This window comes from Rhinopithecus roxellana, chromosome 4 (genome assembly GCF_007565055.1).
Source record: "Rhinopithecus roxellana isolate Shanxi Qingling chromosome 4, ASM756505v1, whole genome shotgun sequence".
Taxonomy (NCBI): domain Eukaryota; kingdom Metazoa; phylum Chordata; class Mammalia; order Primates; family Cercopithecidae; genus Rhinopithecus; species Rhinopithecus roxellana.
In genome coordinates, this window is record NC_044552.1 from 72387877 (window position 1) to 72412759 (window position 24883).

A 24883-nucleotide genomic window follows, 5' to 3' on the forward strand; every position below is an offset into this window, starting at 1 on the left:
GTGGATGAACAGAGGGATGATTCACATCCCGGGAAGATGGAAAGCATCGCATGAAATTTCATCACACTGCTCAGAATGGTACACAATTTAAAACTTATAAATTGTTTATTTCTGGAATTTTCCATTTAGTATTTTCGAACTGCAGTGGTTGACTGCAGGTAACTGAAACCGGAGGGCAAAAACTTGGATGAGGAAGGAATAGTGTAATTAACCTTTTTCCTTGTTTAGCTCATCGCAGAATGTGATTCCCATATTTAATAGGCTACTAAACACAGTACCTTTTTATCCCTATACCATAGTTTTTTGTTTTTTCTGAGATGGTGTTTTGCTCTGTCACCCAGGCTGGAGTGCAGTGGTGTGATCTTGAGTCACTGCAACCTCCGCCCCCTGGGTTCAAGGGATTCTCTTGCTTCAACCTCCCAAGTAGCTGAGACTACAGGCGTACATCACCACACCTGGCTAATTTTTGTATTTTTAGTAGAGATGGGGTTTCATCGTGTTGGCCAGGATGGCCTCGAACTCCTGGCCTCAAGCGATCCACCTGCCTTGGCCTCCCAAAGTGCTGGGATTACAAGTGTGAGCCACCGTGCCCGGCCTATACCATAGTTTTTGAATTTTTATCTTTTATTTTATTTATTTATTTATTTATTTGAGATGGAGTTTCTCTCTTGTTGCCCAGGCTGGAGTGCAGTGGCGCGATCTCCACTCACTACAACTTCCACCTCCCAGGTTCAAACAATTCTCCTGCCTCAGCCTTCCAAGTAGCTGGGATTACAGGCATGGGCCACCACACCCAGCTAATTTTGTGTTTCTAGTAGAGGCAAGGTTTTACCGTGTTGGTCAGAACTCCTTACCTCAGGTTATCCGCCTGCCTCAGCCTCCCAAAGTGCTGGGATTACAGGTGTGAGCCACCACACAGAGACTGTCTTCTTTTTAAAAAATATTTACTAAATGGCATTTAAGTGGTCAAGTCTCACAAAAGTTAATTCACTTATACGTTTGTCAAAGCATTGTGAATATAATATTGTAGTCTCAGAATATAAGCTGCAGTCTTTCAGTGTGTAAATTTTAATAGAATAATCTATAACTGGTGATTTTAGATAGTTAATAAAACTTCTAAAGATGCCTAACTTTATCCGGAGGGGTGGGGTGGATGTGGGGTAGCATGTAAGTGAATATATTTAAGTAAGATCTATGTCATGCAGTACTATATATAGTATTATTTATGAGCTTCTAGAGCAATTTGTTGAAAAAGCTGAAGCTAGTAGTCTTTGAGACAAAAGTTTTTTCCCCAGTTCTTTTATTTTATTTTTTGAGACAGAGGCTTGCTCTGTTGCCCAGGGTGGAGTGTAGTGATGCAATCTCAGCTCACTGCAACCTCTGCCTCCTGGATTCAAGCGATTCTTCTGCATCTACCTCCTGTGTACTGGGACTACAGGCGCGTGCCACCACACCCGGCTAAGTTTTTTTTTTTTTTTTTTTTGAGACGGAGTCTCGCTCTGTCACCCAGGCTGGAGTGCAGTGGCCGGATCTCAGCTCACTGCAAGCTCTGCCTCCCGGGTTTATGCCATTCTCCTGCCTCAGCCTTCCGAGTAGCTGGGACTACAGGCGCCCGCCACCTCGCCCGGCTAGTTTTTTGTATTTTTTAGTAGAGACGGGGTTTCACCACGTTAGCCAGGATGGTCTCAATCTCCTGACCTCGTGATCCACCCGTCTCGGCCTCCCAAAGTGCTGGGATTACAGGCTTGAGCCACCGCGCCCGGCCTAGTTTTTGTATTTTTAATAGAGACAGGGTTTCGCCATGTTGGTCAGGATGGTCTCAATCTCCTGACCTCAAGTGATCCACTCACTTCGGCCTCCCAAAGTGCTGGGATTACAGGCATGAGCCACCGCGCCCATCCTCCCCAGTTCTTTTATGTGGTCTATACAGTCTGTCTAGACTCAAAACTTGTAAATTCTGCTCTATCATTATACATTGGATGGCTTTAAAAGAATTACATCACCATGTCTGATGATGATATTGTTTCAGTATATCAGATCTGAGTATTATGCCTGGTATTAGATTATCAATTGAATACTTTAATGATCAAATTATTCACAGTGGTTAGATATGGTGAGACCTTGTCTCTATAAAACAATTAAAAACTTAGCCAAGTACAGTGGCACACACTCATAGTCTCAACTACTCTGGAGGCTAAGGCAGGAGGATTGCTTGAGCCCAGGAGTTTAAGGCTTCAGGGAGCCATGATTACAGCACTGTACTCCAGCCTGGGTGACAGAGACCCCAAAAACAACAACAAAAAAAGTGGTTAGAAAGACCTTTGCCTAAATCTAAAGACTTTGTTTTTTGCTAAATTGACTTAACCTGTTTATTGTCATCAGAAAATTTACAAGTAAATGTTTTTTATTATTTGACTTTCAATCTGTTACATGATGATATAGCTATTTCATGTCATATATATATATACACACACACATATGTATACATACATATATACACACACATACCCACACATATGTTAAAATACAAAGTACAATAATGTTTTCTTAATGCACTTATTGTACTTTGTATATTGATTTACTGAAAAGTATTTTTATAAGTAGGCTGGGATTATATCTAGGAATTATAACCAAGGAAATATATACAAAAACTTATGTTTCTTCCTTCCTAGATATATGGGCAATAGGTTGTATATTTGCTGAATTGTTGACTTCAGAACCTATATTTCACTGTCGTCAGGAAGATATAAAAACAAGCAATCCATTTCATCATGATCAACTGGATCGGATATTTAGTGTCATGGGGTTTCCTGCAGGTAATTTATTTTCCTTTTTAAAGTCATATTTTGAGTCATATTTCAAAATCATTTCTTCTCAAAAGCAAAATTTAATGTATATTTATAAACTGACATAATTAGGAGATTTTAAATTAACACATTATTTTCTATAACAATATTTAATTTTTTTGTAAGATAAAGACTGGGAAGATATTAGAAAGATGCCAGAATATCCCACACTTCAAAAAGACTTTAGAAGAACAACGTAAGTAATTCCACACAGTCCTAGTCTTTTTGTGCTGATGTAAAAAAATACCTTAGACTGGGTAATTTATAAACAACAGAAATTTGTTTTCTCCCAGGCCTTGAGGCTGGAAAGTCCAAGGTCAAGGCACTGGCATGTTTGGAGTCCCATGAAGGTTGTTTTCTGCTTCCAAGGTGGTGCCTTGTTGCTGTGTCCTCACATAGGTAGAAGGGCAAAAAGGGGCAGATGCTGTGTGATGCCTCTTTTACAAGGCATTAATCCCACTCCTGAAAGCAAAGCCCTCAATTCTGGAAGACCTTATCTTCTAATACTGTTGCATTGGGAATTAAGTTTCAACAACAGGAATTTTGGAGGGGACATAAACATTCAAACCATAGTGCACATTAATTGTAGGTAGTAATTTCAATGAGAATAGTTAATATTTTTAAAAAACATATGTAGATTGTTATTTAAACTAGAAACTGAGATTTTAGCATACTAATTATGCCTGTGATTTAAAAAAGGTATTCCAGATACCATTAACATATATAGTTCAGGTTTAGGCTGCAGTATTAAAAACTTTTAAGACTGTAAGGGTCAATAGGTAGTTTATGTCTGTTATGTTTTAGCATGAATAAAGGTCTCCGTTCAAGACCACAGCTGTGGTTTTATTTTTATCTGAGTAATGACTGGTAACTGATATGCTGGACTAGGAAACCTAGAAGGCTGGCAGAAGGAAGAACATGTGGCTTGGAATATGAGTAAAACAAACTGATGAAGGCATTTACTTTGAGCAGAAATGAGATTAAGGGTGATGGCATGTGAAGTGTTTGTTATAAATATGCACACCTACCGAAAATTGTGGAAGAGCTTCTCTATTGGCAACTTACCAGGAAAATTTTAGGACAGGATGGCTTATAGGAACAAAAGCAGACATCATTAAGAGCAATAGAGAATGGCATTGATCATTTCTGACCCCTTTTTCTCACAATCCTTGGTGGGGTCCTTTGCCTGTATCCATCTCTTAAGGACAGTGCTAATATCAAGGTTCTATCCTGGGCTCTCTTCTCACTCTGGATACTTTCCCAGTCAGATATCATGATTTTGATGGCCACAATTTACCATCAATTATGTGGATAACTCCCAATATGTATCTTACTCAGTTCACTTTTCCAAGTTTCAAAATCATTCATCTGATTGCCTTATGGAATCCCAACCTGAATGTTCTGTAAATTCTTTAAACACCCAAAACTAAACTAGTAATTTTCATTTAACATTGTATGGTACCTTGTTGGCAAGGGTACAATAAAATGGACATTCTGGCCAGGCACAGTGGCTCACTCATGCCTTTAATCCCCACACTTTGGGAGGCTGAGTCGGGAAGATCTTGAGCCCAGGAGTTTGAAACTAGCCTGGGCAACATAGTTAGACCCTATCTCTATTTTTATTTTTATTTTTATTTTTTTATTTTTATTATTTTTTTAATTATATTTTAAGTTCTAGGGTACATGTCCATAACGTGCAGGTTTGTTACATATGTAAACTTATGCCATGTTGGTGTGCTGCACCCATCAACTCGTCAGCACCCATCAATTCATCATTTATATCATGTATAACTCCCCAATGCACTCCCTCCCTCCTCCCCCCTCCCCATAATAGGCCCCAGTGCGTGATGTTCCCCTTCCCGAGTCCAAGTGATCTCATTGTTCAGTTCCCACCTATGAGTGAGAACATGCGGTGTTTGGTTTTCTCTTCTTGTGATAGTTTGCTAAGAATGATGGTTTCCAGCTGCATCCATGTCCCTACAAAGGACGCAAACTCATCCTTTTTTATGGCTGCATAGTATTCCATGGTGTATATGTGCCACATTTTCTTAATCCAGTCTGTCACAGATGGACATTTGGGTTGATTCCAAGTCTTTGCTATTGTGAATAGTGCCGCAATAAACATACGTGTGCATGTGTCTTTGTAGTAGAATAATTTATAATCCTTTGGGTATATACCCAGTAGTGGGATGGCTGGGTCATATGGTACATCTAGTTCTAGATCCTTGAGGAATTGCCATACTGTTTTCCATAATGGTTGAACTAGTTTACAATCCCACCAACAGTGTAAAAGTGTTCCTATTTCTCCACATCCTCTCCAACACCTGTTGCTTCCTGACTTCTTAATGATTGCCATTCTAACTGGTGTGAGATGGTATCTCATTGTGGTTTTGATTTGCATTTCTCTGATGGCGAGTGATGATGAGCATTTTTTCATGTGTCTGTTGGCTGTATGAATATCTTCTTTTGAGAAATGTCTGTTCATATCCTTTCCCCACTTTTTGATGGGGTTGTTTGTTTTTTTCTCGTATATTTGTTTGAGTTCTTTGTAGATTCTGGATATTAGCCCTTTGTCAGATGAGTAGGTTGCAAAAATTTTCTCCCATTCTGTAGGTTGCCTGTTCACTCTGATGGTAGTTTCTTTTGCTGTGCAAAAGCTCTTTAGTTTAATTAGATCCCATTTGTCAATTTTGGCTTTTGTTGCCGTTGCTTTTGGTGTTTTAGACATGAAGTCCTTGCCCATGCCTATGTCCTGAATGGTACTACCTAGATTTTCTTCTAGGGTTTTTATGGTATTAGGTCTAACATTTAAGTCTCTAATCCATCTTGAATTAATCTTCGTATAAGGGGTAAGGAAAGGATCCAGTTTCAGCTTTCTACTTATGGCTAGCCAGTTGTCCCAGCACCATTTATTAAATAGGGAATCCTTTCCCCATTTCTTGTTTCTCTCAGGTTTGTCAAAGATCAGATGGCTGTAGATGTGCGGTATTTTTTCTGAGGACTCTGTTCTGTTCCATTGGTCTATAGCTCTGTTTTGGTACCAGTACCATGCTGTTTTGGTTACTGTAGCCTTGTAGTATAGTTTGAAGTCAGGTAGCGTGACGCCTCCAGCTTTGTCCTTTTGACTTAGGATTGTCTTGGCAATGCGGGCTCTTTTTTGGTTCCATATGAACTTTAAAGCAGTTTTTTCCAATTCTGTGAAGAAACTCATTGGTAGCTTGATGGGGATGGCATTGAATCTATAAATAACCTTGGGCAGTATGGCCATTTTCACGATATTGATTCTTCCTATCCATGAGCATGGTATGTTCTTCCATTTGTTTGTGTCCTCTTTTATTTCACTGAGCAGTGGTTTGTAGTTCTCCTTGAAGAGGTCCTTTACATCCCTTGTAAGCTGGATTCCTAGGTATTTTATTCTCTTTGAAGCAATTGTGAATGGAATTTCATTCCTGATTTGGCTCTCTGCTTGTCTGTTACTGGTGTATAAGAATGCTTGTGATTTTTGCACATTAATTTTGTATCCTGAGACTTTGCTGAAGTTGCTTATCAGCTTAAGGAGATTTTGGGCTGAGACGATGGGGTTTTCTAAATATACAATCATGTCATCTGCAAACAGGGACAATTTGACTTCTTCTTTTCCTAACTGGATACCCTTGATTTCTTTCTCTTGCCTGATTGCCCTAGCCAGAACTTCCAACACTATGTTGAATAGGAGTGGTGAGAGAGGGCATCCCTGTCTTGTGCCAGTTTTCAAAGGGAATTTTTCCAGTTTTTGCCCATTCAGTATGATATTAGCTGTGGGTTTGTCATAAATAGCTCTTTAAAAAAGACTTTAAAATGTGCATGCCCTTTGACCTGATAATTCCTGGAATTTATCCTGTGGAAGTAATCAGAGCTACTACAAATAGACGAGTACTTCTTATATACCAGGGTGGTGCTAAACCCTTTACCGACATTTTTTCATAAGATCTTCCTAGCAAATCTATAGGGTAGGTATAATTACAGTTTCCACTTTTCAGATTCGGAACCTAAGGCTTTCATAGAGGTTAACTAACTTGCCCAAGGTCACACAATTGGTGAATGACTGAATCAGGATCTAGTAGGGATCTCTGAGTCTCATCTGCTAGGCAGTATCGGCTCCCTGCCATGCATATCAGATTTAGCTATAACGACTTGTATGCCACAGTTATTATGAAACGAGTAATACCCGTACCAGTAGGAGATAGGCAGACACTCAAAATAATAAGTTTGAAGAGTATTTGACAAGGGAAAATGTTTATGGAACAATATTAAAAAGCTAAGATAATTTTTATAGTAGGATTCCAATTTTATAAAATCAAAGCAAAAATTCCTGTGTTTATACCATGTATGTATATGCCACACACACACAAAACGCCAAAGGGACATTATAAACATTTTGTCAGTGGTTTTTTGGTCACTGAGTGGCTTGATTATGAGTGATTTTAATGTTCTTCCTTATACTTTCTATATTCTGTAATTCTTTTTATCGTGAACATATATTACCTATTTTTAGACCTTTTTAATTTGAAATATTTCATATGTAGGAAAGAATATATAATGAAAACATATATAGTATATTTAGAATAATAAAATGAATACCCCTTTGCTCACCTCTGAACCTAAGAATTAGAACATCACTAAGATTACTACAGCACTCTGTATGCCCCATCTCCCTATCCACCTCCCTCCCAGAGGATAGACTCTGAGTGTTCTGCATCTGAGTTTATCATCCCACAGTTTTTATTATAGTTCTAGTCCACATGTTTATGTATCTCTAAAAATTATTGTTCAATTTATTGTCTTTCAACTTTTTATAAATGGTAATATATTATGTATTTTCTTCTGCAACTTGCTTTTTCTCCTCACTTAACCTCGCATATTCATTTTTACTGTTGTATAACATTCCATTCTGTGAATATATAAAAACATACCCATTTTTCAGTTGATGGACATTTGGGTTGTCTATATTTATATATGGCCATTACTAAAAGGCTGCTAAGAACATTTTTATCCACGTATCCTGATATACATGTGCAAAAGCATCCTTTGACTCAGGTTTGTGCCTAGAAATGGAGTTGCTAGGTCATAGGCTATACACATTTTCAACACTAATGGTTAATGCATAACTGTTTCCCAAAGGGATTGTAACAGTATAAACTCTCATGTTGTGTGTGACAGTTCCTATTTCTTCACACATTTGCTAATATTTGGTAATGTGTTCCTTCTTAATCAGAAAAAACAATGTCTTCAACACATACCTTATAGGAAAGCCAATCTTGGAGCTTGTCGTTAAAAATATCAATTGGATGAGTGTTCCCAGTGATGTGTGACTGTGCGTGTCCTTGCAGGTATGCCAACAGTAGCCTCATAAAGTACATGGAGAAACACAAGGTCAAGCCTGACAGCAAAGTGTTCCTCTTGGTAGGTGCTTCTCTCCCAGACTGATATCTGATTCTCAGCACAACTCTCGCCTTCTGTTTACTCAGCTGTTCCTCCTCTTTAGAAACAAAAGAAATTGGTGGATGCTGGGGCAAAATTAAATATTTTTTGTGGAGATGTCACCCTTGTCTTTCAGCCTTCACTTTAAATGATTTATCAGCAGAAAATGAACTTTAAAAGGGCTTTAATGCTGATGATTTCTGCCAGTTTCACATAAAAGTATGTAGAATGCTTAATCTGCAGTGAGCTATACAAAATGTATTTTATATTAATCCTGTTACACAGGAATACAAAAGGCAAGGTGTTGACTTGTAAACAACCTTTTCATGTGCTCTGCATTTCCTGTGTGTCACTCTAGCTTCAGAAACTCCTGACCATGGATCCAACCAAGAGAATTACCTCGGAGCAAGCTCTGCAGGATCCCTATTTTCAGGAGGACCCTTTGCCAACATTAGAGTATGTGTCCTGTCTTTTCTGTGTCCTTTGCTCCAGGCTGAGGAGGTGGCGTGGTGTTTGAAAGCAAGGGAAGCACTTGCTACTGAAGTATTTAACTTTTTCAGCGATGCCACCTAAAGACTGCTCAAGAGAAAGCTTCCACATTTTGAAACAGGCAAAGCTGTAGAGAGGTATGAATGAAAACAAGTATTTTAGGAACGACCATTTGTCAGTTTTACGATGAAAACTAAAGCTGAGAACAGGTAAGACCTTTACAGACCAATTGGCCGGATCAGAAATTCAGCCAAACCAGCAGGTAACAGAAGTTAATCTGTCTTCCAGAGCATGTCCACTGCACTACAAAACCCCTCTACTCCTCCATCCTTTTTACCCCCAAGTATAGACTTTGTGTTTTCATCTATAAGAGGTGCAGTTTTTCTTAAGGCAAATACAAATTAAGTTATTTTTGGTGCTAATGAAGTTAGTATAGAGAAACTTCTATGTCCTGTATGTCAGCTAGCTAGCAGCAGTCAAGATTTGAACACTAGCCACAGATGAAGAGTAGGAAATAAGTGAAGAAAAACAAATTGGAATTTTAAATTAACAAGGTAAGGATATTACAGATTTTAGATCATGATATGTTTTTTCTTTTTAATGATTTTTAGTGTATTTGCCGGCTGCCAGATTCCATACCCCAAACGAGAATTCCTTAATGAAGATGATCCTGAAGAAAAAGGTGACAAGGTATAAACTGCATTGTATACTTTCACTTCCAAAGAGTGAGGGAGGCAAAAAGATAGCTTAGGTATCATTCCATAATTCCTATATATTTAACCACCTTTTCTAATATTTAATTAAATTTGAATGTGTCTTATTTTCTGTGGAAGTTTGGGGATTGTAAAGGTACCTTGAAGTTTGAAGTATGACCAGCTCACAGACACCTGAGCTTCCGGTGTATGTCACAGCCAGTTCTACTCCCGGATTCCTACTTCTTGCTCTTTCTGTTTGTTTGGTGTCACTGCCACCCCTTTATGCAGGCTGGCTTTTGCTAGCATCACTCTGTTCTTTCCTCTTAACTGGATATATTGGCTTACTCTCCAGACTGCTCTGCCTTTCCAGAATCATGATTGCAAAGATTTCTTATAGTTGTTTTAATGAGCTATAAGAAAGGTATTTCTGATGTGCCTGTGGCCTTCAGTGAGATGTCTGTGACTGATTTGGAGGATCACTGTGGAATCTAAATGAACTTCATTGACAGTCCTGTTTGGGGCTTGGTGCCTTACCCTTTGGGAACACTGTGTTCCCTGGCTGCTCCATTCTCCGGTCCTCCCCATGACTCTAGTGTCCCACATAGATTGCTCCCCCAGGTTGGTCAGCAGCCGCATGTGCATATCAAATAATTAAAGAAAGTTCCTGTTAATTTGGTTTCATACCAAGCTTGCTTTTTTCCCCTTAAAAGAATCAGCAACAGCAGCAGAACCAGCATCAGCAGCCCACAGCCCCTCCACAGCAGGCAGCAGCCCCTCCACAGGCGCCCCCGCCACAGCAGAACAGCACCCAGACCAACGGGACCGCAGGTGGGGCTGGGGCCGGGGTCGGAGGCACCGGAGCAGGATTGCAGCATAGCCAGGACTCCGGCCTGAACCAGGTGCCCCCAAACAAGAAGCCACGGCTAGGGCCTTCAGGCGCAAACTCAGGCGGACCTGTGATGCCCTCGGATTATCAGGTACTCCCTGAATGTCTAATGTTCATATGCTTTATGAAGTGGGGAAAAGATTTATCCTAGATCCTTTTAGAGTTAGGTAACACTTAACTCTTACATTTGTGCAACCTGTACAATCCTGTTTCTAAGGCATTCTATGAAGAGGAAGATTTTCATCATATTTCATGTAATTGTAAAATATCTCATATTCTGATTTGTTTATCCTGACACCCTGAGGAGAGGAAGGTAGGAAGGCCAGTGCCCCCATCCTTAAAAGAAAATTTCATCATTTTACCCTTAACAGCTGCCTTAGCAGTTTTGGCATATCTGAAAAAGATACATAGATAACGCAATTGAAAAGGGGAAGGGAGTGGTGTCTTACTTTGGACAAAATTAATTGCATTCTTCAGAAAGATATGCTCTTCCTGGGAGGAAGTAGCTACACAGATAAAGAAGAGAAGGGGGCGAAGACTGAGGCTTTTCCGAAATAACTGTTAAGTCTCATTAGAAATAATTTTGAGACTAAAAAATACCTTTGTTATTCAGATAAAAAGAGAACACCAATTGCAGTACTAATTCAGGAAATTAAAGGAGCTAAGTCTAAGGATTGGTATTTGGAGAGAGGTGAAAATACCCATTGTTATAACCATAGGAAATTTTGTAAAAAACATTATTTTCAAGGTAGTAACAAGTTAAGAAAACATCTAGGAAGAAGGGAAAACTTAAGTTGTTTTTTTTGTTGTTGGTGTTTTTGTTTGTTGGTTTTAAGTTTGGAACCACAGTCCCTCTGGGAACTCTGGAGATGATTGCATAGGATAGAGATAATAGAAAACAAAACCTCTGGCAAGGGAACCATAAACTCACTGATAAGGAACTGCAATAAAGAGAAACTTTAACAAGAAAGACATAACAAATAGCTGCATAAACTGCCTTTACATTTTGAATAGCTCAACAAACTAATGTGTTTCCACACAACTACTTCTCTGAAAAACTTCTCTTCAGAATATCCCTGCAAGCAGAAGAGTACATAATACTTCCACTTGGTTCCAATTAAACAAATTGAGGCTTCAGTTTGATCTACTAAAAACAGCTTGCCAGCTGGGTAGTAGCACGAGCATATTTGAATTTTGTTATAAAATCTGTCTCCCCTGCCCCGCCAGTTATATGAGCAACAAATACTATATACTGGTTCATCTTTGTGTCTCTGATTGAATTATACTAACCTGTGTTAAAAAATAATAATGTGCCTAAACACTTGTTAAAGTTGGTAAGGCAGACTTTATTCAAGGCGGGGCCATGGCAGTGCATAAAGGGACCACTGCAAGAGGGGCTGGCAGTTGGGGAGGAAGACTGGACTCAATTCAGACTCCCACATGACAAGTGGAGATGTATAACCAAAGAGTAGGGTGGGGATCAGTGGAGGGAAAGTTACTGATCCCCACCCTGCTCTGAAGGGAGGCCTGGGTGATAAGCTCTTAAAGGTGGGGGATTTTTGCCAAGCCAACTTAGCAAGATTCTTGCTCTAACAGGATTCTCCAAAGACAGAGGAAGGCCCAAGGTCAGGCCTAGTCAAGCAGAAGACTCACCTAGCTCCATCCAATACTGCCCTGTAAAACTTCCCCACAGCCTCTTTGCAGACAGCCCCTCCTCTAGTGAGCCGCCCCAGGCAACAATATGTTTTCATACCTTCTGTAATAAACCTGCCTTTCTTTACCCAAAATCCTCTTGGTAAAAACCTTGACCTCCCAGAGGAGCCTGACTACAGCTTTTGTCAAAGGAAAGAGTCTTTGTCACCCAATTATAGTCAATTATAGACAGATTACTGTATTTCTTTTTTTTTTTTCCAAATTCAAAAATTCTTTGAAATGCTTTTCTATGTCCATATTGTTCTGTTTACTTAAAAATAAACCTTTCATAGCTGGGTCCTGATGTCTGTGGAAAAAATTAATAAATCTTCCAACATATCTATTAAATGAATAGATATCTCAACTATTTAATTGGAGAGGCTGGCATGAGGAGCAGCCAGGTGTCCCATTACACAGAACTTGCAACTCATACTACCATCTAGGAGCCACGGGAAAAACTTTCTTTTCACCCTCTGCAAGTTCGCTGAAAAATCACCTCACAAAAGGCAGGTTAATTGGAGAAAATGTCATGAGTGCGACTAGCTAGGGCCAGTGTCTCAGGCAGTCAAGGTTTTTTACCAAGACAGTTCTGGGTAAAGAAAGGCAGATTTATTACAGAAGGTATGAAAATATGTTGTTGCAACAGACAGCACAGCAGAGGAGGGGCTGTCTGCAAAGAGCAGGGGCTGGAAGGAAGTTTACAGGGTCTTGCGGGAGGGAGCTGTGCGCCAAATGAGGTCATCGTGCCCACCAGTTGTTTGTGACTAGCAGTGTCTCAGAACAATTGTTCATTGTTTTTCCCCACCTGGAGCCCCGTCCTCCTTACTGCTTACTTACCAGGACAGAAAGGCATACAAATTTGATACCAGCGGGCTGAGGGAGGTCCCCAAATGCTGGTGGGACCTCGACCCCACCCTGTGTCCAGCAGGCTCCTAACACCATCGGGAGAAGGAATTAAAGGATGAGTCAAAAATAGCAAAAGTATGGAGATTTATTGCAGAGAGAAAAGTACACGACTCAAGAAAGGGGAGTGTGGGTATACTCAAGAGAGAATCTGGCAAGGGACAGTGGCTCATGCCTGTAATCCCAACACTTTGGGAGGCTGAGGTGGGTGGATCACCTGAGGTCAGGAATTCAAGACCATCCTGGCCAACATGGCAAAACCTCGTCTCTCCTAAAATATAAAAATTAGCTGGTTGTGGTGGTGCAAGCCTGTAATCCCGGCTACTTGGGAGGCTGAAGCAGGAGAATTGCTTGAACCTGGAAGGCAGAGGTTGCAGTGAGCCAAGATCGCACCACTGCACTCCAGCCTGGGTGACAGAGTGAGACTCCATCTCAAAAAAATAAATAAATAGAGAGTCATGCAGTCTGGTTTGGGTTTCTATCTTTATGGGTTTCTTTAACCAAAGGGTGGAATATTCATGAAAATTTCTGGAAAAAGGTGGAGATTTCTTGGAACTGTGGTGCCACCCATTTTTATGCCAAATATGGGTGTTCTCGAAACTGTCATGGTGCTGGTGAGTGTGTGATTTAGTATGTTAATGGGCATATAATGATGTCCTAGGTTTTGAAGCAGAAATTCAAAGTGTGTTTCGTGTAGTCGTTTTTTTTTTGTTTTGTTTTGTTTTGTTTTTGAGACACAGTCTCACTGTGTCGCCCAGGCTGGAGTACAGTTACATGATTTTGGCTCACTACAACCCGCATCTCCCGAGTTCAAGTGATTCTCATGCCTTAGCCTCCCGAGTAGCTGAGACTACAGGCACTCACCATCACTCCTGGCTAATTTGTGTGCGTGTGTGTGTGTGTTTATGTTTGTGTATATTTTTTAAAAGTATTTGCCATGTTGATCAGGCTGGTCTCAAACTCCTGACCTAAAGTCATCCACCTTTCTTGGCCTCCTAAAGTGTTGGGATTACAGACGTGAGCCACTGCGCCCGGCCAGAAATTGTCCATTTTTTTGTGGTTTAGGGTCAACAAAGTGTGGACAGCCATGTAGAAACATGATTGGACAGAAAGGGTATGATCTGATACTAATAGACTGAGCAGGGAAACCCAGCACGGCCTGTCTAGATTCCTGTTGGCCTCACTGAGCACCCATTCCTGCCTCTGGGTGTGGGGCAGGACCCCCTCTGGAACAGGAGTCTCATGACCTATAGTCAGACAAGGTATGCCAGATCATTTTTTATGGCCAGTTTTTACACAGAAAGGTGGGGGGAAGTTAGAGTAATGTTTTTAGGTTTCTAGGTTTCACAGCTGGTGTTGGGGAAGTGGGGTTCTGGTTTCTATGGCCTGCTTTAGGGAAGGGGAATTCTAATTTCTATGTCTGGCTCTGGGGAGAATGGGACTATGAGACAAGAGGGCACAAAAAGATCAGAGAAAAACTTTTGCTCCTGAGGCCTTCACTTTGGGGTATTGTTTTCTGTACCCCAACAGTTCCATTAGTAGAGTTTCAAGGCTTTTGGGCTGCTTCATCAATGTATTGTAAGCAAGTACAGTTAGCACTTTGAAAAGCAGGACATTGGCTTATTTTCTGTCTAAAAAACCCCTTGTCATTAAAAAAGCCATGTTATAGCACATTAGGTTCTTACATGTTTACATTATATTTTATGGCAAAATTGCCCCATAATAAACTTCAAAATAAAACATGTAATTAAAATTTGGAATTTTTAAAGACCTCTGTAACCAACATAACTATTCAGTTGTGTAACTTAGGAAGGAGCAAAACTAAGGTGTTTTTTTTGTTGGTTTGGTTTGGTTTTTTTTTTTTTTTGAGATGGAGTCTCCCTCTGGCAGCCAGGCTGGAGTGCAGTGGCGCCAATCTTGACTCACTACAACCTCTGCCTCCTGGGTTCAAGCGATTCTCCTGTCTCAGCCTCCAGAGTAGCTAGAACTATAGGGACCCACCACCACGCCCGGCTAATTTTTATATTTTTAGTAGAGATGGGGTTTCACCATGTTAGCCAGACTGGTCTTGAACTCCTGACCTCAGGTGATATGCCCAGCTCAGCCTCCCAAAGTGCTGGGATTACAGGTGTTGAGCCACTGTGGACAGCCAAAACTGAGTTGTTTTTAACCAAAACTACCTTAGTGCCCTGTTATTTTGGACCAGATGTTCCAAGTCCAGTTTGGCAGACTTTGAGCACTGAACAGGAGGACCTTGCTGATCTGTTCTTTCCTAAACCCCAGTGCCACCTCAAGATCATTTACATTTTTAACTCAAAGTGTAACTGCCCAACAGGTTCTTCTTGCCCGCTGCCCAGATAGAGCCAATTTATCAAGACGGGAATTTCAATAGAGAAAGAGTTTAATACACATAGGGCCAGCTAAATGGGACATCAGAGTTTTATTATCAGCCTCCTCAAAAATTTGGAGGCTAGGATCTTTCAAAGATACTTTGGTGGGCAGGGGTCTAGGGAATGAATACTGCTGCTTGGTTGGGGATGCAATCAAAGGGGTATGAAAAACGGCCTTCCTGTGCTGAGTCCACTTCTGGGTGGGGGCCACAGGATTGGTAGAGTCAGGAGTCTCAGTCTGGGTGGAGTCATCTGAAATGCAAAAGTCTGAAAAAACATCTGAAAAGGCTGACAATAGTGATGTTATTTACAGGAGTAATTGGGGAGTAGCCAGTTGACCTCCAGAACAATGACTGGTAATTGTTTAACTACACCTACATCTTAGCAGAATTCAGGCCTTTCTCATAATCCTAAACTTGTGGCCTTTTAGTAGTTTTATAAAGGCAGTTTAGTTTTGGGATGGGCTATTGTCATTTAAACTATAAACTAAATTTCTCCCAAAGTTAGCTTGGCCCATGCCCAGGAATGACCAAGAACAGTTTGGAGGTTAAAGGCAAGATGGAGTTGGTTAGATCAGATCTCTTTCACTGTCATAATTTTCTCGCTGTTTCATTTTTGCTAAGGAAGTTTCAATTACATATATTATTTATTACATATATTCTTTCCCACTTTGCTCACAAGAAAAACCAGCCTTCTGAATATAGCCAAAGATACTACTTCCAGCTTTGCTTATCTCTTACATACTGTTCTTACTCTATAGATGATTTTTCCTTTTACACATTTTTTTTTTTTTTATATTTGCCTTAGGTACTATGAAGATGAAGGTTTCATTTAATGTAATAAAAATACATTGAATTGAAATGCATTTTTTGTCTTCTCTTGAGGACAATCATATATGACAATTGCTCTATTCTAAATGTTACCTGAAGTTTATAAAACCCACGTTGCTGCCACACCCCAGCTAACCTTGCCTTACTTTGTCTTGTAGGTAGAACTCCTGATGCCCCTAGCTTCTACCTCTGAAAACCCTTTGCTTTAAAATAATGGTTTCTTAATTGCAGCTTTGTTGTTTATAATGGGAAAAATAATAGCATGTCAGTATACATTGTGAATACTGTTGATTTCAGTTCGCCAAATTGATTATTCTTGTTTGCACATCTCAGTTATTAACTAACACCCCAGAATTGGAATAAAGAGAAATGGGTCCGCTGAAATTTCCCCTCTTCCTTTCTTTCCAGTGTAGCTTATCTCCCACAGAAATCCAGCCAAACTTCATGCCTGCTAGAATGTGTGGTTACAGTGGTGGCAGGCTGTCATTTCAGATAACCAAAATGTGTTAACAACTTAAGTTAGCTGTCAGCTATGTGGGTCTGAACCAGGAGCCTAATGATGAAAACGGCTTATATCTCTATCCTACTGTGATTAGCATCTTGAGTTATCCTCTTCCTCCATTAGTAATTCCCTTTTCCTGTTTCCTTCTCCTAGCACTCCAGTTCTCGCCTGAATTACCAAAGCAACGTTCAGGGATCCTCTCAGTCCCAGAGCACACTTGGCTACTCTTCCTCGTCTCAGCAGAGCTCACAGTACCACCCATCTCACCAGGCCCACCGGTACTGACAAGCTCCCCTTGGGCCAGGCCAGCCCAGCCCAGAGCACAGACTCCAGCAATATGTCTGCATTGAAAAGAACCAAAAAGATGCAAACTATGATGCCATTTAAAACTCACACACGTGGGAGGAAAACCTTATATACTGAGCATTTTGCAGGACTGATATCTCTTCTTTATTGACTTAAAGAAGATTCTTGTGAAGTTTCCCCAGCACCCCTTCCCTGCATGTGTTCCATTGTGACTTCTCTGATAAAGCGTCTGATCTAATCCCAGCACTTCTGTAACCTTCAGCATTTTTTTGAAGGATTTCCTGGTGCACCTTTCTCATGCTGTAGCAATCACTATGGTTTATCTTTTCAAAGCTCTTTTAATAGGATTTTAATGTTTTAGAAACAGGATTCCAGTGGTGTATAGTTTTATACTTCATGAACTGATTTAGCAACACAGGTAAAAATGCACCTTTTAAAGCACTACGTTTTCACAGACAATAACTGTTCTGCTCATGGAAGTCTTAAACAGAAACCGTTACTGTCCCAAAGTACTTTACTGTTACGTTCTTATTTATCTAGTTTCAGAGAAGGTCTAATAAAAAGACAAGTGGTGGGACAGAGGAAACCTACAACCAAAAACTGCCTAAGATCTTTGCAGTTACTATGCTTTATGCTATGAAGAACTGAAGTATGTGGTAATTTTTATATAATCATTCATATGGAACTTAGTTCCCAGCATCATCTTATTCTGAATAGCATTCAGTAATTGAGGATTATAATTTTACCCTTCATGTAGCTAAGTCTACCTTAAAAAGGGTTTCAAGAGCTTTGATGAAATAGTCTCGATGGCCCACACCAAAACGCTGAAGAGAGTATCAACTGCACTAGGATTTCTTTAAGGAGTAATTTTGATCAAAAGACGTGTTACTTCCCTTTGAAGGAAAAGTTTTTAGTGTGTATTGTACATAAAGTCGGCTTCTCTAAAGAACCATTGGTTTCTTCACATCTGGGTCTGCGTGAGCAACTTCCCTACATAATCAAGGGTACTCAAGTAGAAGCCTGCAAATTAATCTGCTTTTAAAATAAAGAGCAGTGTTCTCCATTCGTATTTGCATTAGACATAGAGTGACTATTTTTAAAGCATGTTAAAAATTTAGGTTTTATTCATGTTTAAAGTATGTATTATGTATGCATAATTTTGCTGTTGTTACTGAAACTTAATTCTATCAAGAATCTTTTCATTGCACTGAATGATTTCTTTTGCCCCTAGGAGAAAACGTAATAATTGTGCCTAAAAACTATGGGCAGATAGTGTAAGACTCTCTACTAGACAACGTGAATTATTTGCATTTCCATGTTCTATGAATTAGTGGCTGAGTTCTTTCTTAGCTGCTTTAAGGTGCCCCTCACTCCCCAGAGTCAAAAGGAAATGTAAAGACTTAGAGCTCCCATTGTAATGTAAGGGGCAAGAAATTTGTGTTCTTCTGAATGCTACTAGCAGCACCAGCCTTGTTTTAAATGTTTTCTTGAGCTAGAAGAAATAGCTGATTATTGTATATGCAAATTATATGCATTTTTAAAAACTATTCTTTGTGAACTTATCTACCTGGTTATGATACTCTGGGTCCATACACAAGTAAAATAAGATTAGACAGAAGCCAGTATACATTTTGCACTATTGATGTGATACTGTAGCCAGCCAGGACCTTACTGATCTCAGCATAATAATGCTCACTAATAATAATGAAGTCTGCATAGTGACACTCATCAAGACTGAAGATTAAGCAGGTTACATGCTCCATTGGAAGGAGTTTCTGACAGTCTCCTGCTGTTTTACCCCTTCCATTTTTTAAAATAAGAAATTAGCAGCCCTCTGCATAATGTAGCTGCCTATATGCAGTTTTATCATGTGCCCTAAAACCTCACTGTCCAGAGCTGTTGGTCATCAGATGCTCACTGCACCCTCACTGTGTGCCCGGTGCCCTGCTGGGTGGAGAACACAGAGGACAAGGCATACTTCTGTCCTTAAGGAGCTTGTGATCTGTTCTGTGACAGTAAGCCCTCCTGGGATGTCTGTGCCATGTGATTGACTTATAAGTGAAACTGTCTTATAATATGAAGGTCTTTTTGTTTACTTCTAAACCCACTTGGGTAGTTACTATCCCCAAATCTGTTCTGTAAATAATATTATGGAAGGGTTTCTATGTCAGTCTACCTTAGAGAAAGCCAGTGATTAAATATCACAAAAGGCATCGATGTATCTTTGAAATGTTCACATCAGCCTGTTAACAACAATTGGGTGGTCCTTGTAGGCAGAACATACTCTCCTAAGTGGTTGTAGGAAATTGCAAGGAAAATAGAAGCTCTGTTCCTGCTCTCAAGGGAGATTACCTTTAATAAAAGAAGACAAACCCAAATAGATATGTTAACCAAAATACTATGCCCCTTAATACTTTATAAGCAGCATTGTTATAGTTCTTATGCTTATACATTCGCAGAACTACCCTGCTTTCCTTGTGTATAATGACTTTTACTGGCAGAACTGAAATATAAACTATAAGGGGATTTCATCAGTTGCTCCCAGTATACAATATCCTCCAGGACATAGCCAGAAATCTCCATTCCACACATGACTGGGTTCCTATCCCTGCACTGGTACTGGCTCTTTTCTCCTCTTTCCTTGCCTCAGGGTTAGTGCTACCCACTGATTCCTTTTACCCTTAGGAATAATTTTGGATCATTTTCTTTCTCTTTAAAGGGGAACAAAGCCTTTTTTTTTAAAACGGAGTGTCAGTCTGTCACCCAGGCTGGAGTGCAGTGGTGCAATCTTGGCTCACTCCAACCTCTGCCTTCCAGGTTCAAGTGATTCTCCTCCCTTAGTCTCCCGAGTAGCTGGGACTACAGGCATCCACCAACACGTCTGACTAATTTTTGTATTTTTAGTAGAGACGGGGTTTCACCCTCTTGGTCAGGCTCGTCTTGAACTCCTGACCTCAGGTGATCCACCTGCCTCGGCCTCCCAAAGTGCTGGGATTACAGGCGTGAGCCACTGCACCCAGCCGGGAACAAAGCCTTTTTAACACACGTAAGGGCCCTCAAACCATGGGACCTCTAAGAAGACCTGTGAAGCTTTTTGAGGGCAAACTTTACCTTTGTGGTCCCCAAATGACTGCATTTCTCTTTGAAATTTATTAGATATTGTTATGTCCCCCAAGGGTACAGGAGGGGCATCCCTCAGCCTATGGGAACACCCAAAATAGGAGGGGTTATTGACGGGAAGGAATGAATCCAAGTGAAGGCTTTCTGCTCTCCATGTTACAAACCAGTTTCAGAGTTAGCTTTCTGGGGAGGTGTGTGTTTGTGAAAGGAATTCAAGTGTTGCAGGACAGAGGAGCTGAAGATAAGGTAGCTTTGGCAGCAGGGCTGATACTATGAGGCTGAAACAATCCTTGTGATGAAGTAGATCATGCAGTGACATACAAAGACCAAGGATTTATGTATATTTTTGTATCTGTGTGGTTTTGAAACTTTAGTACTTAGAATTTTGGCCTTCTGCACTACTCTTTTGCTCTTACGAACATAATGGACTCTTAAGAATGGAAAGGGATGACATTTACCTATGTGTGCTGCCTCATTCCTGGTAAAGCAACTGTCACTTGTTCTCTATGCCTCTAAAATGATGCTGTTTTCTCTGCTAAAGGTAAAAGAAAGGAAAAAAATAGTTGGAGAATAAGACATGCAACTTGATGTGCTTTTGAGTAAATTTATGCAGCAGAAACTATACAATGAAGGAATAATTAGATGGAAATTACAAATCCAAAACTCTGTGGTGATGTCTTCCTAGAGAGTAGAGAAAGGCAGTGAAATGGCAGTTAGACCAACAGAGGCTTGAAGGATTCAAGTACAAGTAATATTTTATATAAAACATAGCAGTTTAGGTCCCCATAATCCTCAAGAATAGTCACAAATACAACAAAGTTCATTGTTTTAGGATTTTTTAAAAATGTGTTGTACCTAAGGCCATACTTACTCTTCTATGCTATCACTGCAAAGGGGTGATATGTATGTATTATATGAAAAAAAAAAAAAAACCCTTAATGCACTGTTATCTCCTAAATATTTAGTAAATTAATACTATTTAATTTTTTTAAAGATTTGTCTGTGTAGACACTAAAAGTATTACACAAAATCTGGACTGAAGGTGTCCTTTTTAACAACAATTTAAAGTACTTTTTATATATGTTATGTAGTATATCCTTTCTAAACTGCCTAGTTTGTATATTCCTATAATTCCTATTTGTGAAGTGTACCTGTTCTTGTCTCTTTTTTCAGTCATTTTCTGCACGCATCCCCCTTTATATGATTATAGAGATGACTGTAGCTTTTCGTGCTCCACTGCAAGGTTTGTGCTTAGAGCCGCTGCGCCCCAGCAAGGCCTGCTCCATGGAGTGCAAGACGAGCTACTGCTTTGGAGCCAGGGTTTCCTGCTTTTGAGTTGACCTGACTTCCTTTTTGAAATGACTGTTAAAACTAAAATAAATTACATTGCATTTATTTTATATTCTTGGTTGAAATAAAATTTAATTGACTTTGCTTCCGTGTGGATTTTTTAAATGTAAAAAACTCTTATAATAAGGTTTAGTAGCTGGGTGCAGTGGCTTATGCCTGTAATCCCAGCACTTTGGGAGGCTGAGGTGGAAGGGTTGCCCCAGGCCAGGAGTTTGAGACCTGACTGGGCAACATAGTGAGACCCCATCTAGTGTTAAAATTTTATCTGTGTGCCTAGAAGCTTTTATAATCACACTTCTCCTGCAGAGATAACGAAGTCCTTCTGTGAATTCCAATATGTTATTTTGTTCAGGATGCTATGATGTCATAATACTGCAAAGTGGCCGGGCGCGGTGGCTCAAGCCTGTAATCCCAGCACTTTGGGAGGCCGAGACGGGCGGATCACGAGGTCAGGAGATCGAGACCATCCTGGCTAACACGGTGAAACCCCGTCTCTACTAAAAAAAAATACAAAAACTAGCCGGGCGAGGTGGCGGGCGCCTGTAGTCCCAGCTCCTCGGGAGGCTGAGGCAGGAGAATGGCGTAAACCCGGAAGGCGGAGCTTGCAGTGAGCTTAGATCCGGCCACTGCACTCCAGTCCGGGCGACAGAGCGAGACTCTGCCTCAAAAAAAAAAAAAAAAAAAAAAAAAAAAAAAAAAAAATACTGCAAAGCAAGCAAGGCTTACAGATACCTCATAAGTAAAATTGCAGGTTTTTTACATCTTCAGGAGAAACATCTTTTTTAAAAAAAGCAAATTAGAATTATTTTTAGAAAAAGACTAATAAGCATTTGTGGATGGGGTTGGATTGGGAGTTTTTTGTTTTATAAGAGCACTCTGTGGTACCTGGCTGCTCCTTCTATCATTCGTTTGATGAGTCTTCTATGGTTGTTACTCCACTATCCAAAGGCATCACAGAGTGAATTGAACAATGTTTAAGTGGCATAAGTACAGAGCTTTCATTTCTATTTAAAATAATCACATCCCACTTGGCTGCTTCTCTTTTTGGCACGAATTTTATACTCAGTGCTGTGCTATTTGTAGGATAGATCTTCTCCTGGAAAACTGTTCTTTGGCCTCAGCTGCCTTTCTCACCAGCCATCTGGGTAAGAGAAAGCAGACGACTGGACAAACCCTTTACCACTCCTGGGAGAACTGGAAAGGTCACATCCATCACCTTAGCAGACTGTAAATTCTTGTCGATAGGGCCTGAGTTTTATTCCCCTCTTTCCCAGCAGCTGTCAAGATACCCAACACAGAGCAGATGCTTAATATGGTAAGTCATAGCATCACTGTACACTTGCATAGAATTCCTGGGTCATATAATATTTGTATATGGATAAGGATGAACATAATGTTGTTCTGTGAATAATAAAAATACTAGAAACAGGCATCACTTTTTTTTTTTTCTTTTGGATAGACAGGGTCTGTATTGTCCAGGCTGAAGTGCAGTGGCTATTCACGGGTGTGATCATAACACTCTGTGGCCTCAAACTCCTGGCCTCGCTGGATCCTCCTTCGTCAGCCTCTCAGGTGCAGGCCACTATGCCTGGCTTGCTTGCTTTTTTTTTTCCTTTTTTTTTTTTTTTTTTTGAGATAGAGTCTCACTCTGTGGCCTAGGCTGGAGTGGAGTGGTGCAACCTTGGCTCACTGCAACCTCTGCCTCCTGGGTTCAAGCAATTCTCCTGCCTCAGCCTCCCAAGTAGCTGGGACTACAGGCATGCACCACCAAGCCCGGCTAATTTTTTTGTATTTTAGTAGAGACAGGGTTTCACCACGTTGCCTCCAGGGTGGTCTCCAACTCCTGAGCTCAGGCAATCTGCCCACCTCGGCCTTTCAAAGTGCTATGATTACACGTCTGAGCCACCGCACTCAGCCAGAAGCCATCTTTCTTTTGGCTACCTAAAGGTAAGCATTTTAAAGCCTTGCATAGCATCATTTTATTTAGTAGGCAATAGGAAACCAGCTTGGACAAGCAACATACAAACCTAAAAGGAAATTTCATTTCTCTAAATGAGAGAATATAGTATTGGGGAAAGAAATGAAAATGTTGACTTAAAACATCAAAATGTATCTCTTCAGCACATTCTTTGCGGTACACGTTTTTTCAAAAAGTGCTACTGTGCCTTATTAAAAAATCAATTGACTGTATGTGTTTGAATCTATTTGCGGACTTCTTATTCGGTTCCATTTAACTGTTGTCTATTCTAAGCCACTATTATTATTATTATTGAGACAAGTTCTTACTCTGTTGCCCGGGCTGGAGTGCAGTGGCGTGATCACAGCTCACTGCAGCCTCAACCTCCCAGGCTCAAGTGATCCTCTCACCTCAGCCTCCCAAGTAGCTGGGACTACAGGCATATGCCACCACACCCAGCTAATTTTATTTTATTTTTTTTGTAGAGATGAAGTCTTGCCATCAGTTGCTCAGCCTGATTTGAAACTCCTGGGCTCAAGTGAACCTTCTGCCTCGGCCTCCCAAAGTGCTGGGATTACAACCATGAACCACCACGTCTGGCCTCACTATTTTAAGTATTGGAATTTTAAAATAAGTCTTAAAACAAGGTAGGGGAAGCCTTACAACTTTGTTTTTCTTTGCAGGATTATTTTGGTTACTCTAGATTCTACACATTTCCATATACATTTTAAAATCAGCTTGTCAGTTTCTATAAATAAAACCTATGTTTTGATTGGAATTTCCTTGAATCTATAAATCAACTTGGAGAAAACTGGTATCTTAATAATACAGAGTTTCGTGGTCCATGAACATGATGTATCTCTCTCTTTATTTAGGTCTTCTTCAATGTTTCTCAGCAATGTTTTGCAAATTTCAGTGTAGAGGTCTGCAGATCTTTTGTTTAATTTATTCCTAGATGTCGATGCTACTAGAAATAGTATTTTTAAAATTTCATTTTCTATTTATTTGTTGCCAGTAAATAGAAATACAATCATTTTTTGCATTTTGCCTTTATAGCCTGCAACCTTGCTAAATTCACTGTTCTAGAAGTGTTTATGTGTGTGTGAGGAAGGATTCCTTTAGTTTTCTACATACACAAACACGTCATCTGTGAAAAAAGACACTTGTACTTCTCCCTTTCCAATCTGTATAACTTTTGTTTTTTATTATTATTATTATTTGCCTAAATGCATGGACTAGTACTCCTAATATAATATCAAAAGAATTGGTGTGAGTGAATACCTTGTAATGTTCTGAATATTGGAGGGAAAGTGTTTCATATTTCACCATTAGGTATGGTGTTAGATAAAAGTTTTCTGGCCAGGCGCAGTGGCTCACACGTGTAATCCCAGCACTTCAGGAGGCCAAGGCGGGTGGATCACAAGGTCAGGAGTTTGAGACCAGCCTGGCCAGCATGG

At 40.2% G+C, this 24883-nt stretch overlaps 1 protein-coding gene across 4 annotated transcripts in view; it reads left to right on the top strand.

Annotated features, from left to right (window-relative positions):
• The window catches only part of CDK19 (cyclin dependent kinase 19), a 213432-nt gene extending 191879 nt beyond the window's left edge, over positions 1 to 21553 (top strand). For all 4 annotated transcript variants that reach the window (XM_010366023.2, XM_010366024.2, XM_030929064.1 and 1 more), the window contains 7 exons: positions 2673 to 2816; positions 2973 to 3042; positions 8216 to 8288; positions 8665 to 8762; positions 9407 to 9485; positions 10201 to 10467; positions 16847 to 21553. In XM_010366023.2, the coding sequence (XP_010364325.1) occupies positions 2673 to 2816; positions 2973 to 3042; positions 8216 to 8288; positions 8665 to 8762; positions 9407 to 9485; positions 10201 to 10467; positions 16847 to 16978 (863 nt within the window). In that variant the 3' untranslated portion in view covers positions 16979 to 21553. The remainder of the gene's footprint in view (positions 1 to 2672; positions 2817 to 2972; positions 3043 to 8215; positions 8289 to 8664; positions 8763 to 9406; positions 9486 to 10200; positions 10468 to 16846) is intronic.
• Positions 21554 to 24883: the final 3330 nt, after the last annotated feature.